Source organism: Talaromyces marneffei, chromosome 7 (genome assembly GCF_009556855.1).
Source record: "Talaromyces marneffei chromosome 7, complete sequence".
Lineage (NCBI taxonomy): Eukaryota > Fungi > Ascomycota > Eurotiomycetes > Eurotiales > Trichocomaceae > Talaromyces > Talaromyces marneffei.
Genome location: NC_072354.1, coordinates 637,545 through 655,244, shown reverse-complemented (window position 1 = coordinate 655,244; position 17,700 = coordinate 637,545). Strand labels below are relative to the sequence as shown.

The following is a 17,700-nucleotide window of genomic DNA, read 5'->3' as shown; positions in this document are numbered from 1 at the left end:
CGTGTAATGTCGTTTTACCATTCACATCTTGCATGTTGATGTCCAATGTAGGGTCGAATTCGAGCAGGAGTTCTATGATTTCGGATCGACCATTACACGCTGCGCCATGAAGCATGCCTCGATCAAAACAGTCCTTGTGATGCACGTTCGCGCCGTGCTGAAGTAGTAGTTTCACGACCGGGATAGCATTGTAATCAATTGCTCGCATGAGCGCCGTTCCCTGAGTACCAACCTCCAGGGCTTCGGTGTTTGCATCTCTTTCTAGCAATGCTTCGACAATCTCCGTGTAGCCATTCTCTGCGGCATATATTAAAGCGCTTGCGCCTCTTTCATCCTGCAGATCAATCTCGACATTTGGTTGAGATAAAAGAATCTTGACACAATCAAGAGTGCCTGCAGTAGCTGCATAGATTAAAGCAGTTGCACCCGCAGGCTCGGAACCGCTTTTGTTGATTTCCAATTGCGGCACAGATACGAGCAATTTGACAATCTCTGCAAACCCATCGAAGGCCGCACGTATCAATGGGGTAAAGTCACTCTGTCTTGGATGTGCGATATTCACATCTATATCTTCCTGTTCAACAAGTAATTGAACAAAGGCTACTTGATATAGGTCCGTTGCCTTGTAAAGCACAGAGCAGCCCGTGTTGTCAACGCTGTTGACAGAGGCACCGGCTTCAATAAGGATCTTTGCGACATTTACATTGCCTTGCACTGCCGCGAGCACAAGGGGCGTCACACCATTTGCATCTTTAATATCTGGGTTCACGCCCTCTTCAACTAGTTCGGCCACAAGTTTGGTCAACCCCAAATGAGAAGCCAAATGCAATTCAGAGCTACCATCCTTGCCGGTCCAACTTGATTGGCCGTCATTGTCCAGGTACCACAGGGCTTGTGTCAAAGTTGCAAAGCAACCTTGATCATGAAGCAATCTTCGGGCGCGCTCCCAAAGGTCATCCCGAGAAGTTTGGACAAGATGCTTGCCCCAATTCTTAGCGGCATAGCCCAGTAACGGATACTTTTCAACACGGTTCTCAAATTCAGTCAACTCGCTGGATCCCGAGCAGGCGCCCATCCTAAAAGGTTCAAATAAAAGATAAGTCAAGCAAACAGACGCCAATTTATCCCGTCCTTGCGGGAAATATTGCTCCCAATTACGGCGGAAAAAGTCCTGCGCTGAATAATGGACGAGTCGAACACAGTCTGATTCGTCGAATTGAACCAATCCTGCACACATTGAGGCGAGAACAGATGCCTGTATTATATAATCTTGATTAATATCATCGTCCGATTCCGTTACAGCAATTGCATGCTCGATAGCCACAACATGCAATGGCTCCTCAGCAAAGACTACCCATCTCAAAAAGTCCATTGTTATTTCTCGATGATTCAATGATAAATCAGCGATGCGGCTCATCGCATCTTTGAATGTCCCATCAAGCTCATTTGGAAGTACCTCGAGTGCCGCCATGACGTCTCCAGCTCTCAGTTTCGACGTTAGTGTATCCATGTTGAATTTTGCCAGAAGAAACATCCCACCATTTTCATTCACGACAGTACGAATAATCTTTTCTCTTAGTCCTTCTTTCAGGGCTACACATTTCTGCAGAAATGCAGAAGTTGTGATACGCCATTCCACATAGGTAAGCAAATCTTCCTCGACGGCAGCGACCTCGATTCGGAAGCTATTGAATTGCTTTACGAGGGAATGTCCTTGGCCTTTGCATTGCTTGACATCATCGATACATGACTGACAGAGATCATAATCGGAGTTGTTGCATTCGTAACAGTGATATTGATATGGAAGGTCTCCCGCGCCGCATAGGTCGCAAGAAACATAATTCGAATCATTAAAGTGTCTCACAATGTTTTCCAAGGGCCGCGATGTCACCATAAAGTTCACTTTAGCTTTTAGTGAGTTCAAGATTTCAAGCAAGGTTAAACGATGATCTTCTTCTCGCAACTCATCAAGCCCATCAATAACAACGAACGACCGGGGGAAGTTTTGTAACTCCTTGTCCAGGGCCGATAGCAGTTCTTCGCGGCTCGGCTTAGTTCGTACGCCGTTGTGCTTGGTGAACATTTCCAGCGTATCCTTTGATTTGATACCATATCGTTGAGCGATTTGCTTGAGAAGACTACCAAGCAATGAATGTATATCCTGGGAGTGGACGTCGTCCCATTTGCAGTACAACATTAGAATTGCAGCGCCTTTTAGTGGTTCTTTGTTCAGTCTGCGGAGATTGTCCAATTCGTCTATCACAATTGCTGACAGGTAGGTCTTCCCAGCACCCGGAATCCCTGGACAGATCATGATGCCATTTTCGTGTTCGATCCATTCTCTAAAGTCATCGTCCTCAAGAAACCATTTACAGGTTCCCTCATGGTGTTCCCGGAAAAGTAGTTGTTGCTTCGCAATAAAATTTAGTGGGGATAACCAATCAATCATCTCTTTCACCTGAGCTTCATCTATCACATCCTTCACTGCTTGAGTGGTTTGATAAATCTCCTGTGTCATGGAGTGATTGATCTGCGATAACGCAAACTGTATCGTCTGCTGCATTCGGTGGATTTTTTCAACCACTTTCAATACATCAGTCTCGGTCAGTGGCCATGTAAGCGTCTGTTTGATTTTTCCATAGCCAGACCTCGATTTGAGTTTGCCGTTGAGGTCGTTCACGAGATTTTCAATTTCGTTGATAATTCCAGTATCGGCTGCGAATAAAGATTGCATCTCTCCGGGAATCACATCCTGTGCCTGGGTGTTGGCAATCTGGGCCTGGAGAGCCGTGATTGTCAGCCATAAATGTGTGATCTCGTTCAACAGTGACAGGCGATCTTTCCCTCCCGATGCAACCGAGCTCAAATAGCCTATAATTTGAAAGGCCGCCGTAGCAACTGCCGCGACGCTGGCTGAGACGCTGAGGGGATCCATGACTGCCGCCTCCTTTTGGTAAGGCAATACATGTTTCCGTAATGTGACCAAGAACCGAACGAGGAAGTCGAGAAAAAACTGCAAATTTAATTAAGAGCCACTAACACCATCATCACAAAACAAAAAGAAGGCTAAGCCTTCAAGCTGAAGTCCGGCCCCAGCAACATGCATAAGTGTTGCGAACATGGCGTTCCGTTGCCAATCATTGTCGCAAAACCCCCGCGAGATAGTGCTTAGTCCCGTATAGCCTAGTCTCAACTCTCTAGTTATTCATAGCAGTGATTGCGAAATCGTGTTTCGTGTTCATTTGGCAATCTGAGATGTTAGGGTGTCGGCGGGAAATTCGGCATTGGATACTTCGCCTAGGACACGAGACCCTAGGTTTCAAGATCAGCATTTCGTACATATACAGGTTAGGTACTAGTAATAGCGCCCGAACATCCTTAGCAAAGAGAACCGGTATATTGCAGGAGTTCATGCAAATCTCAAGACCCGGAATGACATGGCGTTGTCGCGTGAATAGCTCTCGGACGTTATAAATTTTCTTTCTTTTTTTTTTTCGTCCTTAATTTTCAGCTAAAGTATATTTACTGGTATCATATCTAATGAGTCAACGAAACAGGTGGTACTTTATACAGTTGAACATACATTACATTATGCATATTTATATGCAATGCAGTAACTCTCAAGCCAACCCGCAGCTGTTATATACCTACCTCAATGTCCGCCGTTATGAGCCATCAATCTCTCTTCTTCGACTTGGAGGTCTTGGACCCAAACAATCCCAAGAGATAGGCCATGCGATTCACAAACAAGAATGCGGTGAAGCCGATATTACCCCAGCTTACTGGAGACCATGATGCCACATCAAAGTACAAATCCGGGCCCATGGCAACGTAAGTCGCGTATAAATGGCCAAGGTCTGCAATTGCCAAGGCAATGACGGCGTTGCGCAGTACGCGGATCTCAGAGGTCCCGTAGGTGACTCCAAATGCAAGCATGCCTACAAGACCATATATATTTGCCAGTTGGTAGTTTAACGCGAGAACGCTGGGATGGTGCGGTAGCGTAGGAGGGTTGGCTAGAGAGGTCTGGCCGGCGATGAAATTATTCGTGTCGATGATAGGAGCGAGTGTACCGGCGACCCTAGTAAGTAGTCAGCATTTATTGATACTTCAAATAATGCTGGTCTATTTGAAACGCCCGGTGAGGATAGGCACCGTGGACTGACTACTCACATGGAGAGCGGCTCCACGATCCCAAAGAGGATGAAGGGCCATGTCGGAAATAGGGTTGGCATTGTTGGCGTTTGAGTTTCTAAAGACTATTTCATATGGAAGGGATCTAGAGATACTGGTATTGAGAATCGTGCCTTCTCTGAGTTCGTTGTGATTAGAGACATTATTGACAAGTTGTTCAGCTGAATAGCTTCGGCTTTCACCCTAACCCTTATCAGACAAGTTCCGGAATAACTATTACCCGATAATTAATAGGGGTTAGGGTTACTACGCTTTCTACGACTACTTTTGGAAATACTGATTGAATTGCTGCCGTATGACTATAACAATTGCTAGAGACACATACATGGAACTTGCTGTTTTGGCAATCTTGTTGTTCGATGGCTTTCAGTAGAAGCTTGGACTTTTTAACAAGAGGATAGGAAAAAGAAATAAGTGCGATCAGGAAAATGCTTTCATGTACAGGCTGTAATGAAAGAAATTTGTCCTTACAGCGACGTACAGTAGTATTCCAACCATTCAGAAGTCAATAATGACAGTTAAAACGTTTTAGTCCCCAGTACTCTGCGTAGAGCTGTATAAATGTTCTCATAATAGGCTGGCGTCTTGAAAATGGCCTACCTCTTCTGCTGGGGATTGGGTTACTTAGTAGTCAGGGGCGGTATATCCAAGGATATTGGGATTATTTCCAGGGCCCTATTTACAGTACTGAGTGTTAGTACCTCACCTCCAATTAATTATTGTTGGATAGAAGATGATAGAACAGAAAGGACTTTACCGGTTTGATAGCACATCTCGCTAGAGGTCTGGCTCCTGAGCAAGAGAATTAAGTTGCAGTCGAAACAGCTGGCACACCTAGATGAAGTTATAATGAGCCAAAGCATCAACACGGAAACAAAAGTACATATATTAACAGTTTAAAGAGATGAAGACCCCCTGCGCAGAGTAGGGCTGAGCAATGATGACGCTATCACTGGCGCAACAATAAGCCGGGGCGATGAGATTGTTGACACAGATAGAAGCTTTAGTAAATGCTAGTGATACCCATCAGAGTAATGACGACGAATTAGTGAAAAGTATTCATGTTGTTGAAACTCGTTAGGAGCTTAATTCTTCAGAATCGAGGAAAACGGGGGTTGATTGACTACAGATAGGTTTTATGATCTTCTGTCTCCTTCATCAGCTGGGAAACTTGGAATAATCAACGATATTTATAATTTTCCTCCAGTGCCTAGGTATACTTAAATACATAGTGCCAGATACTCTGGTTGTAAGACACTCAAAACCGAGACTGAGAATCACGCGGCACGATATGGATTGATCAGGATCAATCGAGACAATCTCTAATCCCTCGACCTCATTAGAAGAGTGAATTTGTTGTAGGTAGCGTTTGGAACTTGTGAATGGAATCCGGGGATACTGTACTCCCGATAATCCATTTCCGTATGTTGTGGGCGAAGAGAATCGCTAAAAGCATAATCCGTGTTCTGTAGAAGTTGGGAAAAATGATTCTCCATGGGTTGTAAATAAATAAATTACATTTTAAATCCATCCCAGGCTAAAATTTCCCAGGTGACTACAACAGCTGGCCCTTGGAAGCCATAGGTAGGTTGCCTTGGAGTTCAAGGAGCTTACCAAAGGACTAAATGTACCACAGGGTGTATCTGTCATGTGATATGTGCTACGTCGGTTGTAATATCTAGTTGCATGCAAAGCTTTATGAGCGAGAAAAACCCGATGTGGTCCACTTGTCCGTAAAACAGAAGTGATATGTTTCGTTGAGGACTTTTTGTCCTATCAAACCACGAGATGTCTATGAGCTGATGAACAACCCCAGTACCGATCGATGTGAGTTTTACTGGTTGCTCAGGCACATCCTGCAGTAGTTTACTCGGCTGTTTATTCTTTCAAATAATTCTACCGAAACCAGACGATTGTAATAAACCTTAGAAGTTTTGAAATATTGATAACGCCGCAAGCTCAAAGACCGAGTTAAATACTGGGCGAGCTTCATCACTTGCAAACAAAGAGTGCGCTATTACTGTTATCACTAAAATCCCATTTTCTACCATTTATCAATTCCATAACCTGGTGAAATCATATACAAGTTGTTGATGCCATGGGATTAGGGCTAGGGCTGGGCGTTAAAGCCGGTTATCTCCGGGTATGTATATCTCAAAAGCATTGCCCAGCTCTTCCCTTAAGCATTGAAGAACAGAAAGCAGACATTCTATACTCATTATAAAGCCTCTATTGCCAATATATCATACTGCAAAAATTGTAAATGTAGATTACTACCACACACGAAACAAGGGATTTCCTAAAGGTGATCGAGGAGGGCGGGCCCGTGCCTGTCCTGCCCAATAGAAATGTTCAAGGCCTTCAGGCAACCATCTCTAGCTGACTTGCTTGCAAGCCAACGTTAAACGTCCGTCACCAGCTTCTTCAACAAGCCCAACGTACACTCCAGCTATATTACTGTGCTAAAGACTCAGATGGAAGGCAACTATCATCGCTACTTCCATCGCTCTATTCGTGACTCAACTTTCGCTCTCAGAGGACCGCACGCTTGCTTTTCCTCTTCGCCCACGTCGATCCCAATGTCCAACCTGTCACTCCCCAAAACCGATTGTCGCGGTCTAGAATCCTAACACGCGCAGAAATGCGGGAAACCGGTGATCATCCTCCCTCGTCTCCTTCCGAAGAAACGTCTCTACCTCAAATTCGCGATGTGCATTCTCAACTGCCGGGGCTGCGCATTGCCCCATTGCGACAGCCTGTGTCGCGCCGACTGTGGAATACCCCCTTCCCCAATAAACCCGAGCTAGGAGCTCATTCAGCAGCCACAAACGGGAGCTTGACGACCGCGACAGCTGGACCTAGCCTTCCGGAGAGGCTTCCAACTTTGGAAGAGTTTGTCAATGCTGCTCGTACGTCGGACGCTGATCTAGGCGACAACTACCTGAATTCGAACATCCCGCCGCCTCCGAAGACCATTCTGCCGGACTTTATCAATCTTCAGACCGTGGAAAAGCTGCCATACCTGTTTGAGGACAATAATGCATCGAAACGTCGCCGCATAGACGTCCTTAATGACCACTTCTCGAGTGAACATCTCCAACTTCCTATTCCGCAGACACAAAACGAAAAGAAGCCTCCGCCGTTCGGCCCGTTTGCTATCCTGAATGGACTGAATGAACCGCCTCCAAATGCAGCGTTATTTCCACCTATTGAACCGGGATCGTTACCGTCGATTTTGACGAGACCTACGATTGATTCGGAGTTGGTGGTATCCGAGAAGCAAGCCGAGAAACAGGCGGATAAGCGGGAGCTGCGGTTAGAGGAGATTCTGGAACCAAATATCTTGGACAGATCAAATGTTGATCAAGTCGAGGAGCCAAAGCTTGATCAACCACCAGCGAATGATCATGGTCAAACTTTGAGTCAGTATCCGGGAGACAACGGTGAGAATCCGGGAGACAAGCCAGTTGATGCAGATGCGCCCTTGTCACCAAAGACTCGCGGTCGCTCGCGTAAGAATTTACGGCGATGGACAGATCAGGAGACCACTGATCTGCTCAAAGGCGTGGTCAAATGTGGCATCGGAAATTGGACGGCTATCCTCCAACAGCCGGAGTTGAACTTCAACAAGCGCAGTGCTGCAAATCTAAAGGACCGCTTTAGAGTATGTTGCCCATGGGCCTATGGAGCAGCTGATCCAAATGAAGCAACAAAGCAAATACAAGACACGCTTGCAAATGCATTGATGAATGCTGAATCCCTGACATCTGGGGCTGGTGGTAAAATTCTGTTACCAGATCCTAGACCGAAAGACAGCAGCACGACTACCTCTACCGAAGCGGTTGAATCTTCTTCAACCAAATTGGGTGAGCAATTGACGGCATCATCATCGTCATCACGACCTAAACAACCAGCCCCCTCGACAGTCGCACCCGGATCTACATCCGAATCCCCCCTATCTTCTTTACTGCACAAAGGGACTCCTCCTCAGTCTGCCAAGTCCAAGTCAACCCTTTCATCTCTAGGCATAGCAGAACCATACTTCATGATCAAATCAAAACGTCGCTCGCGCCGCCCATTCACTCCTGCTGAGGATGAAGCTCTGCTCAAAGGCTACGCAGTCCACGGTTTTCAATGGACACTGATTCAGCAGGATAAACATTTGAATCTGTCACATCGGCGCGCAACCGATTTGAGAGACAGGTTCAGAACCAAATTTCCCAATGCGTACCGTGAGGGCGGAAGTGTCAGTGGCGGAAGTATAGGCTCTTTGCAACGCGAGAATAGCAACGAGAACATGCGGACTCTAGCAAACCATGCTCAGGGGAAGACGGCGACGCCATCATTGAAGAAACCCAAGGAACGCCCACAGTCAGTATCATTACCGCCGCCTCTGGTCTCGCCGCCGGCTTTAGGTAGTGCTACATCAGCAGACAAGAAACGCAACCCACTCTCAACCGAGACGACTGGTTTGACGTCCATCAGCTCGCTTTTACCTCCCCTGCCGCTATTGACCCAGTCAAGTATGGGAATTGATACATCGAATGCAGCCGGAGGACACAGTATGGTATCCTCGTCTTTGTCCTTCTCTTCCAGTTCGGGTCTGGGTAATCACAACACTAGTTTTACGTCTGCGTCATCTACAGGCAATGCAACTACGAGTTCGTGGGAGGATAATACGCTTCCACCCTTCAATTGGAATGATATCAACTGATGTTATTATTTCAACTCGTGTGTTGCGGTTTTATTACATTAGACATGATTTTCTAGTGACTGTTCTTTTAGCGAATCATTAGACACATTTTGGCATAGGGAATATCAATTAGACATCAATACTTCCGCTACTCAACGAGAATCAATTCCTAAATCATAGATATGCGCTAATCACAAACACAAACTCAAATGGAGAAAAGGACGAAGGCTGGTCCGCAGGCGCATTTAAAGCATACAATAGGTATTTGGAAAGATATCAAAACAAGGAAACGCACCACCAACTATGAAAAAAAAGAAAGAAAAAAAGAAAGGACTAAAAACATCATTGCATGGGTAAATACATCCTATTGGCTTGCTAGAAATGGTCGACATGTGCAGACATAGCAGAGTATCGTTTCAGACGTAGTTGGATCATGATCCATTTACCATGCATTTCGATCCCAATTTGGATCTTAAAAAAAAAAAAAGAGCACCATCAGTAAAACGTCACCCATTACCAGATAGAGGAGGAGAAGAAAAAACTCACCCTGAATAAAACTAGCCAGCACTTTGCTCCCCGTCTGCAACAACGGATGGCCCGCCACGATCTGCAGAAACCGCTGCAACCCTTCCCTCCTATGCTCAATCACTTCATCACTAAACCGATTTGTAAACACCTTTCCCGGCAAAGGGGGGATAGTCACACGCGAAGATTCGCGCTCCAGGATATCGCGAAAGTATTCGAAATCAGAATATCGGCGCCGCACGACGGATTGTTTAAGTTTGAAGGCGGGGATGTTGGTTCGACAGACGATTTCGTAGGATGTGTACATTGAGCGGGATGTGCCGTGGGTTTGGGGGTTGCGGACCTATTTTTTTTTTTTTTTCATGTAAATCAGTAAGGTGTTTGTTTACAGAGACAAGTAGGGGCGGGGGATACGGACTTCGATCTCGAGGAAGTTCTCCGGTGGTCCGTAGATCTCCTCAAAGGTCTGATGGCGAGCATCTGGGATGGACTGCATTGTGGCTATACGGTGTCGAGAATTTCCAGGGATAAAATGACAGACTTTTGCAGATAATATAAAGTTCTGAAGCCCTCCAAGAGCTTGATTTAGGGCGTGTCTCGAGTGATCGCGTGCCGATATGTATTGTGTTATGTTCAACGGCGCAGTTGGATGACAAAGATGGTTTGACTGCCCAGAGACGGGTGAATATATCCTTAACGAGATCACAGGCGTCTGTCCGTTCGTCGTTCTATTGCGCAATTGGTGGTGATAGCCGGATTCTTCTTCTGCCAAAGAGAGCGTACAACTGTCAACAAAGAAATGCTCGATAAGCTGAAGCCTGCGATGGAAGCTGCAAGTGAGTCGTAACTGCCGTATCTATCGTGCATGGTGGGGCTGCGTCCAATCACAGATCACGTCGGCCCGCACGGACCACCTCTCAGTCTACTATGGAGTACGGAGTAGACTCTTTGGCAATTGGCCTCGCACCCGTCTTGATCTTCTCTACAAAACACCTGTTGTGGCTTTTATTTATTATTTACCCATGGATCGTATATCGGCATTACGTTTCTGTTGCAACACAAATGAACGGCTCATTGGCAAGCACTATTTGTCAAGTACCTCACCTGTGTGCCTCTCAGCCTCCAAATCCACGCCGGTATTTGCCTTTGCCCAATCATACCGCGTCGGACGCACTCCGCAGCCACAATTCAATATTATATACTTCGTAGTAGATTTGTGATGGCGATCTACCGCTTACACCTCTGCATTCTCACGTAGTATGTCCGATACGAGATATGATGTCAACGTATCAATGATTGCTAATCTCAAATTCGAGTATATATATATATATTTTAAAGAAGAGCACGCCGGATGAATCGGGTTTAAGGCATTAACTCCGGCGACTGATATTATCCGTCACCAATTGGAAGCAACGATTCAGATGCTTGCGTAATTATGATAGGTAATCAGGAATATCAATGTTCAAAGATGCATTCAATTACGGTGGAAGGAATTAGCTTGTCGTGGCTGGCGGAGATCAACCGACGTTTCAAAAAGCCAATTGTGTAGGCGTTTTACCCCAACCGCTGGATCAGCTGAGAGATTTCTCATACATTTCGGGGCAGTGTTTGTCGTCATGATGGCCGCGATTAAGGAGGATTATCACCGCCAATTTCCGGAGATGAAGATAGCCAACCTCGTATCGTGGGCAATTGACGTCAGGGGTGGCTGGGAGGATGTATAAGTATCGAGAGCGCAGTCCCCGTTGATGCGTTTCTCTCTTTTATACGTTGCAATCATTCAAACACCGAAAGATACCACGCTAAATAAACAAGCAACATGTCTAACACAAACGTGCCTCTCCGTCGACTTGGCAAAGATGGGCCCCAAGTTCCAGCTCTGGGTCTTGGTCTCATGGGTATGTCCTGGACGTTTTACGGCAACACACCAAGCGATGAAGAACGGTTTGCAGTGCTCGACCGAGCAGTCGAAATAGGGGCTACCAGCTGGGATACCTCTGAGTGAGCAATAAACCCTCTGTTATGTCTAGCAACACATGAATTAATGAAAATCTTCGCGCTCAGTATGTATGGCGACGGCGAAGAGCTACTAGGAAAGTGGTTCAACAAGTCTGGAAAAAGGGACAAGATCTTCCTGGCAACCAAATTCGCCTTTGTAAAAGGATTGCCCAACTTTGTTGTTGATAGCTCCGCGGCGTATTGCAAGAAAGCCTGCGCCGAGAGTTTGAAGCTACTGGGCACTGATTATATCGACCTTTACTACATGCACCGCGCCAACCCAGACACACCTATCGAAGAGACAGTTCGAGCCATGGCCGAGTTAAAAGCGTATGAGAAGCCTGCCAACACAGTTTATCCGTGAATATATGAGCTGACGAGATCTATCTAACAGTGAGGGCAAAATAAAATACCTAGGACTCTCGGAAGTGAGCTCGACAACATTACGTCGCGCCTGTAAAGTTGCACATATCGACGCTGTACAAGTCGAATACTCAGCCTTTGTGACCGATATAGAGGAAAAAAATGGCACCAATTTGCTTGCGATAGCCCGTGAACTGGGTGTCGCCGTTATTGCATATTCGCCATTGGGCCGCGGAATCCTTACGGGGGCCTATAGTAAGAAGGACTCTGTTTCAGCCGAAGGAGATCAACGCACCGAAATGGAGTTCCCGATGTTTGCGGAAGAAAACCTTGAAGCTAATGTGAAACTTGTTGGCAAACTCAGAGACATTGCCGACAGAAAGAATTGCACGCTGGCTCAATTAGCTATTGCTTGGCTTTTGAAACAAGGTGACTATATAATTCCAATCCCTGGCACAAAGAAGATCCGTTATCTCGAAGAGAATTGGGCCTCCCTTCGTGTGGAATTGACGGACGAAGAAGAAGCCGAAATGAGGAAGTTAATAAAGGACACAGGAGTTGCTGGTGGAAGACTGCCGGATTGGGCTGGTGAAGGGCATCTTAGTGACACCAGGGAAGAATGAATGAAACGAGCGGCTATCTCTAGTTAACCTAGTCACATATCTATTAACTTAGGGCTTTAGCTAGATACGAGCTTGGCACATCTTTCCACCTGATATGCAGGTTGAGATTATTAGGGTTCATTAATAACCCTAATTTCGCATTGGGGTAATCGCTTATATCCGGCTACACCGCCTTATCTCCGCTCTACATAAAGCCCGGACTTCCCAACTCAAGACGACATCTTTCTCTATCAAAGACAAGAAACAGGCTACATCGTTACGTATGAGATTGTATGCTATACCATGGATCGGAAATTTCTCTTCGTCGACGGCATCCAGACCGGTAAGACTGCGAGGCAACGAATAAGACGCCATGTGATGAATGGCAAGAATGCGGGCAAGAAAGTCCACCGACGCTCAAGGCTAGACCTATTACGCCCAACACCTTACTATCAGAAGCAAAGTACTTCTCAACAATGCGAGACTGAAATTGTTGACAAGGAAATTACTGTTACCAGCAAGGAACAAAGCCTTGCCTGTCCCTTAATGAATCATCGAAGTCTTGGAAATTCATTCCGCACATTGTCATATCCTGTGGAGACTACTTCGTACACAATAGCTGTGTTCAATCAATGCAAGCGGCTCGATATCATTCTAAAAAAAAAAAAAAAAAATAGAGCTAATGAGCGGAGTTGCAGTTTTCTCCCATGTGGTAAACAGGTTCTACCCCTGTCGCCTCGGGATCTCACCGGACGATGCGAAGTATTGGTGGCTTCGATTTGTCCTTTCGGACAAGGCTGGTAAGCACTCTTTACATATTCCGTAATATGCCTGGAGCTAACTGAATTAACACAGCATATCATGTTATTATTGCTGTCGCAGAAGCGTGCAATCACTACTTAAGCGGCGGGGGTGAAAGCACTTCACAGGCCCTATATCATCGATCACGGACATTAGCCTTGGTTGCCCAGAGGTTAGCAGGCAAAGATGCTCTATCTGACTCGACTTTGGGTGTGATAGTCATGATGATAGTGCAGGAGCAAATGAGAAAGGTGGTATTTGAAGCCCACATCCATTACGAAGGATTGAGGAGAATGATCGAGGCGCGTGGTGGACTCGACCAGTTAGAGCAAAGTCCGACCTTATTGTTGAAGATTTGCAAGTGAGTGCTTTGTAATATTTTGGGGGTTTTCACACTAACGTCTTTCATAAGGATGGACAATTTATACGCCTGGCAGTACGGACGGCCAATGGCATTCTTTCGAGACCGCATGCCTCAGGCTCGAGCAATGCTAGAAGCTGAAGGGTTCTCTTTCGATAGAACCAAGGCAGAACCAGCCATACACCACTATGATTTGAATCCTTATCTTCACGAAATACTGCTTGATGTCACAAATGTCTCTATTCTGTTCAATGAGATCCCGCCAAACACAAGACTAAATTACCTTACATTCGCGGAAGTAGTGCACTCTATCTGCTACCGCTTACATCGATTTCAACCCCTGCACGAAACATCGTCGCTTTCCAATCTAGAGAAAGTGTATCATATAGGATTGACGCTTTTTATGATAACATTATTCATGCAGTTTGACCAGCATAGATTATTGAAGTGCGACGCGGTTTTTTCACGGCTCCGAAGCATTTTATATCGCGACCTAGATGAGATTGACAATAATTTGGCACTTTGGATATTATTTATTGGTGGTATCTGGATTACCGATGGCCCTGACGACTCGTGGCTTCATTGGATGATAAAAAAGATGACTATATCGATGGATATTGATACTTGGCCGGAAATCTGCTCTGTGATCAGTGCCTTTCCATGGATTCATAACTTGCATGATAAGCCTGGTATCACCCTTTGGGAGTCTGTTTGTGAAGGTTGTCGGGTTTGGTAAATTGGTAGAAGTCCTTTTAGGGTTCATATATTATCAATAGATACTCTCACAACATCCAGATATCAAAATTTCAAAATATATCATATGCCACGCAAAGGCTTCTTCTGTGGATTACAATGATAATAAAAACAGCGGATTCGTATTGTCAACTATCTACTATTCAAATCTCTGTGAGATACATATCAATTCTTTCGTCGTATCCATGACACAGGAATTAGCAGGCTTCCGCATCTACCTACCAATCGAACTTCTGCTTAACAATCTCCTCAGATAACTTCCACAACTTGTCAGCCTCACTACTCGAAACTGCCAACAGCTGAGCATCACCACATATCTGACAGTTAGACAAGAATGCACCATAGTTCTCTTTGCCATCCTTGGTCTCTCCCGGTCCCAATTTTGGATCCAAGGCCGCAACCATAGTTGTCGATGCTCCTGCACCCAAACTTCTGTAGGCATAGTAGCCTTTCTCTCGCAGAGCATCAACGGCAGCAGTAATCTCAGGTAGAGCACTTCTGCCCAGCTCCGTCTTGATGACACCTGGATGTAATGCCAAGCTCAATATTCCGTACTTTTCGTACAATCTGTTGGTAGCACCGATACCGAACAGGACGTTTGCTATCTTGCTGACGTTGTAGGCTTCTAGCGGTGTGTATGACTTGTTCTCGGGATCTTGGATTCCCCATCCCCGCTGGAGGTCATAGTTTGGCTGCTCTTGTTCGGGTAGGTCCTTGTTCAACTTCTCGAAATTCATATCACTCCAACGCATTCCTTGTGCAACAATCGGTGAACCGGAGCTGACATTGATAATTCTGGTGCTTCCCTTGGGAGTCTTTTCGGCGGCTTTGATGAGTTTTGGCATGAGAAGGTTGGCAAACAAGAAGTGTCCGACGTGGTTGGTGGCAAAGATTATCTCGATTCCATCAACGTTAAGGGTGCGTTCTGGTAGGAGGGCAATACCGGCGCTGTTGACGAGGATGTCGATGGTGGGAACATCGGCCCACGAAAGTAGCCCAGCAGCGGCGGTGCGTACAGATTGCTGGCTGGAAAGATCGATGTGAAGTGCGCGGTAGTCGACGTTGGGGTACTTGGCCTTCATAGAGTCTATACTCTCCTGAAGCTTGGACATTGTGCGGCCCGTAACAATCAGATGGGCAGGGCCTTGGGATGCCTTTTTACAGTCAGACACTGTCATTAGACAGCCAGAAGCCCGGTTAGACATAAACCACTTACAAAGGACTCGGCAGCTGAATATCCAATTCCACCACGGTTGACACCTGTAATAACAACTGTCTTTCCGCGGATGTTGTCGACAAAAGCTTGAGCAACCTCCAATCCTTCAGTAGCGTTGTTGAATTGGGGGTGAGTTGTGGGCATCCTGTTGACGAAGGATACGATACTTGCTAAAAAAAAAATGAAGAAGAGGCTAAATAGTATTGAAGTATGATTTTGAGACTTTAAGTTGGTTAGAAAAAGGCATATTTTGGACAGTGGAAAGTCGAGCTATTTATGTCTTTTCTCGCCATACCTTGGGTGCCTCTCACCCTGATAGACACTTTCAGACACGTTACTCAGTCTTTGTCTGGAGACTTCATGATGGAAATAACGGACATAATTATAAATTCCGGGCAATTTATACAAATGTTCGTGCAGCTTGATGATGGCATTGGGCCTTCTGGTTCTGGTCTGTGTCAAATCGCCTCATTTACTTCGATCCAGCCAATCAGAGATTGAATTCCTGTTTGGGTTAAGTTCATTCTACAGTTAGCCCTAATTCCTCTCGATGGGCCGCAAGCCTAACCAATGAGAGGTTTACTACCCGTTTGGGTAAAGGGCAACCCTAATTCCATCATAGTTGGTAAATAGTTCTTAGATAACCTTATGATAAGGCATACGGCGCATACGCTTCAAGGAAGTAATTCATTCAATTTCCTAAAAATTCCCTGGCTGATCATGACTTCTCTAATCTTTGCAAATATCCTAGCACTCTCCGGACCAAGTCTCTCCGTGGCTCGGCCTGATCATCATTACTCAATGCATGAGACGCCCCTGGTATGATTCCACTATGTTCCTGATCCCAGACTTGAAACTTGCCGTTATGGTCAGCGGCATTCTTCCATTTCAACAACAATTTCTCCTTATCAACCCATTCAGGCACCGATTGATCCGCTCCTGAATACAGCACCATCAGCTTGTCCTTCAACAATCCCTGCTGTTTAATCATTCCAAATGTCTTTGCGAGCTGTTCCTCGCCAATATCCGAGCTGAATAGATCATCCTCTCGCGGTGATTGAGGGCTCTCGGGACTGGCGAGACTCAGGAATCTTCGAGCGCTAAGCGGAGTGTTGGCCGGATAGATGAGAGACGTCAATGATATAGGTAGCATTGTGTCAAATGGGGATTGTGTTTCTTTATTTTGTTGATCCGCTTCTTTTGCTATCTTTTCTAATTTCCCATAGATTTCCCGCATTTCTCTGGGTGTTTTGCCTCCAAAGCCTTCCGTTAAGACCCAGAGAATCGCCTCGCGATCGGAAACCGGTGCTTGCATAATGGCGCCGTCGAGGACCCGGCGTTTGACATGCTCGAGATCCGAGTCAAATACTGGAGCCGTTGTGTGAGGGTTCGGTCTGTATAAATAATGCATCACGCATTGACTCCCCGTAGAATGTCCCATGAGGATGATCTTGCCGTTATCATGACCGAACTTGTGGGTTTTGTATTCGCTGATATATTGTAGACACTTAGCGATCTCGTCGGTGTCTCTATCGAGGTGTCCCAGACCCCAGGACTGGTAGGACGATGTGAGGGTGAGTGTGAATAAAGACCATTGTGTCGGTTGTAGTGCGCGAACTAGGTCGGATGTGTATGATGTTGTTGCAAGACCGTCTCCGAGACCTCCGACAAAGAGGATACTATGAGGTTGTTGAACAGCGCTGGATGTGTATTCGAATGTGACGAGTGTTTCTGTCTATATGCTCAAGGGTGCGTACGTTAGCCGAATGTTCAAGATGATCGCTGGTAGAATCGCAACAAGACGTACATAATGATGGAGAATGCCCGGCAGTCCGCCCTTGGGCCAGAATTTGGAGTACATGATGAATTTGAAAGTATATGAATATGAGGGAATCCACGACAGGGTCTAGAATAATAGGAGATAATCTTGAGGCCAGAATACTCACTTGACTGAGTTTCGAGCGTTTCCCTCGCAATCTTCCAGAATCGCTATCCGCCATCCGATCCAACCTCGAGGAAACTTCCGAGATCGGCTACAACAAGTAAAGCCAAGGAGCCAAAATACCCCTCTATTTCTAAATCTACACTAATTCTTGACTTTGTTCTCAAAGTGCTTACCGCACTAAGTAAGTACTTGCTTGGATCCAGTTTAAACTCACTGTTAACGCCCGCGCAATTTAAGATGAAAACTGGG

At 45.8% G+C, this 17,700-nt stretch overlaps 8 protein-coding genes across 8 annotated transcripts; 3 read left to right on the top strand and 5 right to left on the bottom strand.

Moving 5' to 3' along the window:
• Positions 1-261: 261 nt before the first annotated feature.
• On the bottom strand, positions 262-2,935 carry EYB26_008889 (uncharacterized protein; the record flags this gene model as incomplete). Its single annotated transcript, XM_054268140.1, has 2 exons — positions 262-297; positions 353-2,935. 2 exons carry the CDS (start codon positions 2,933-2,935, stop codon positions 262-264), a joined length of 2,619 nt encoding a protein of 872 aa, XP_054124115.1.
• A 740-nt stretch (positions 2,936-3,675) lies between these two features.
• Positions 3,676-4,235, bottom strand: EYB26_008888 (uncharacterized protein; the record flags this gene model as incomplete). Its single annotated transcript, XM_054268139.1, has 2 exons — positions 3,676-4,081; positions 4,174-4,235. The coding sequence occupies 2 exons, from the start codon at positions 4,233-4,235 to the stop codon at positions 3,676-3,678; spliced, it is 468 nt and encodes a 155-aa protein (XP_054124114.1).
• Positions 4,236-6,835: 2,600 nt separating this feature from the next.
• On the top strand, positions 6,836-8,908 carry EYB26_008887 (uncharacterized protein; the record flags this gene model as incomplete). Its single annotated transcript, XM_054268138.1, has 1 exon — positions 6,836-8,908. One exon carries the CDS (start codon positions 6,836-6,838, stop codon positions 8,906-8,908), a length of 2,073 nt encoding a protein of 690 aa, XP_054124113.1.
• Positions 8,909-9,329: 421 nt separating this feature from the next.
• On the bottom strand, positions 9,330-9,908 carry EYB26_008886 (uncharacterized protein; the record flags this gene model as incomplete). The annotated part of the gene is made up of 3 exons (XM_054268137.1): positions 9,330-9,358; positions 9,434-9,755; positions 9,831-9,908. 3 exons carry the CDS (start codon positions 9,906-9,908, stop codon positions 9,330-9,332), a joined length of 429 nt encoding a protein of 142 aa, XP_054124112.1.
• A 1,323-nt stretch (positions 9,909-11,231) lies between these two features.
• On the top strand, positions 11,232-12,396 carry EYB26_008885 (uncharacterized protein; the record flags this gene model as incomplete). The annotated part of the gene is made up of 3 exons (XM_054268136.1): positions 11,232-11,413; positions 11,477-11,740; positions 11,805-12,396. 3 exons carry the CDS (start codon positions 11,232-11,234, stop codon positions 12,394-12,396), a joined length of 1,038 nt encoding a protein of 345 aa, XP_054124111.1.
• A 282-nt stretch (positions 12,397-12,678) lies between these two features.
• On the top strand, positions 12,679-14,273 carry EYB26_008884 (uncharacterized protein; the record flags this gene model as incomplete). The annotated part of the gene is made up of 4 exons (XM_054268135.1): positions 12,679-13,009; positions 13,074-13,175; positions 13,231-13,537; positions 13,589-14,273. 4 exons carry the CDS (start codon positions 12,679-12,681, stop codon positions 14,271-14,273), a joined length of 1,425 nt encoding a protein of 474 aa, XP_054124110.1.
• A 235-nt stretch (positions 14,274-14,508) lies between these two features.
• Positions 14,509-15,650, bottom strand: EYB26_008883 (uncharacterized protein; the record flags this gene model as incomplete). Its single annotated transcript, XM_054268134.1, has 2 exons — positions 14,509-15,444; positions 15,507-15,650. The coding sequence occupies 2 exons, from the start codon at positions 15,648-15,650 to the stop codon at positions 14,509-14,511; spliced, it is 1,080 nt and encodes a 359-aa protein (XP_054124109.1).
• A 574-nt stretch (positions 15,651-16,224) lies between these two features.
• EYB26_008882 (uncharacterized protein) lies at positions 16,225-17,367 on the bottom strand (the record flags this gene model as incomplete). Its single annotated transcript, XM_054268133.1, has 2 exons — positions 16,225-17,241; positions 17,314-17,367. The coding sequence occupies 2 exons, from the start codon at positions 17,365-17,367 to the stop codon at positions 16,225-16,227; spliced, it is 1,071 nt and encodes a 356-aa protein (XP_054124108.1).
• Positions 17,368-17,700: the final 333 nt, after the last annotated feature.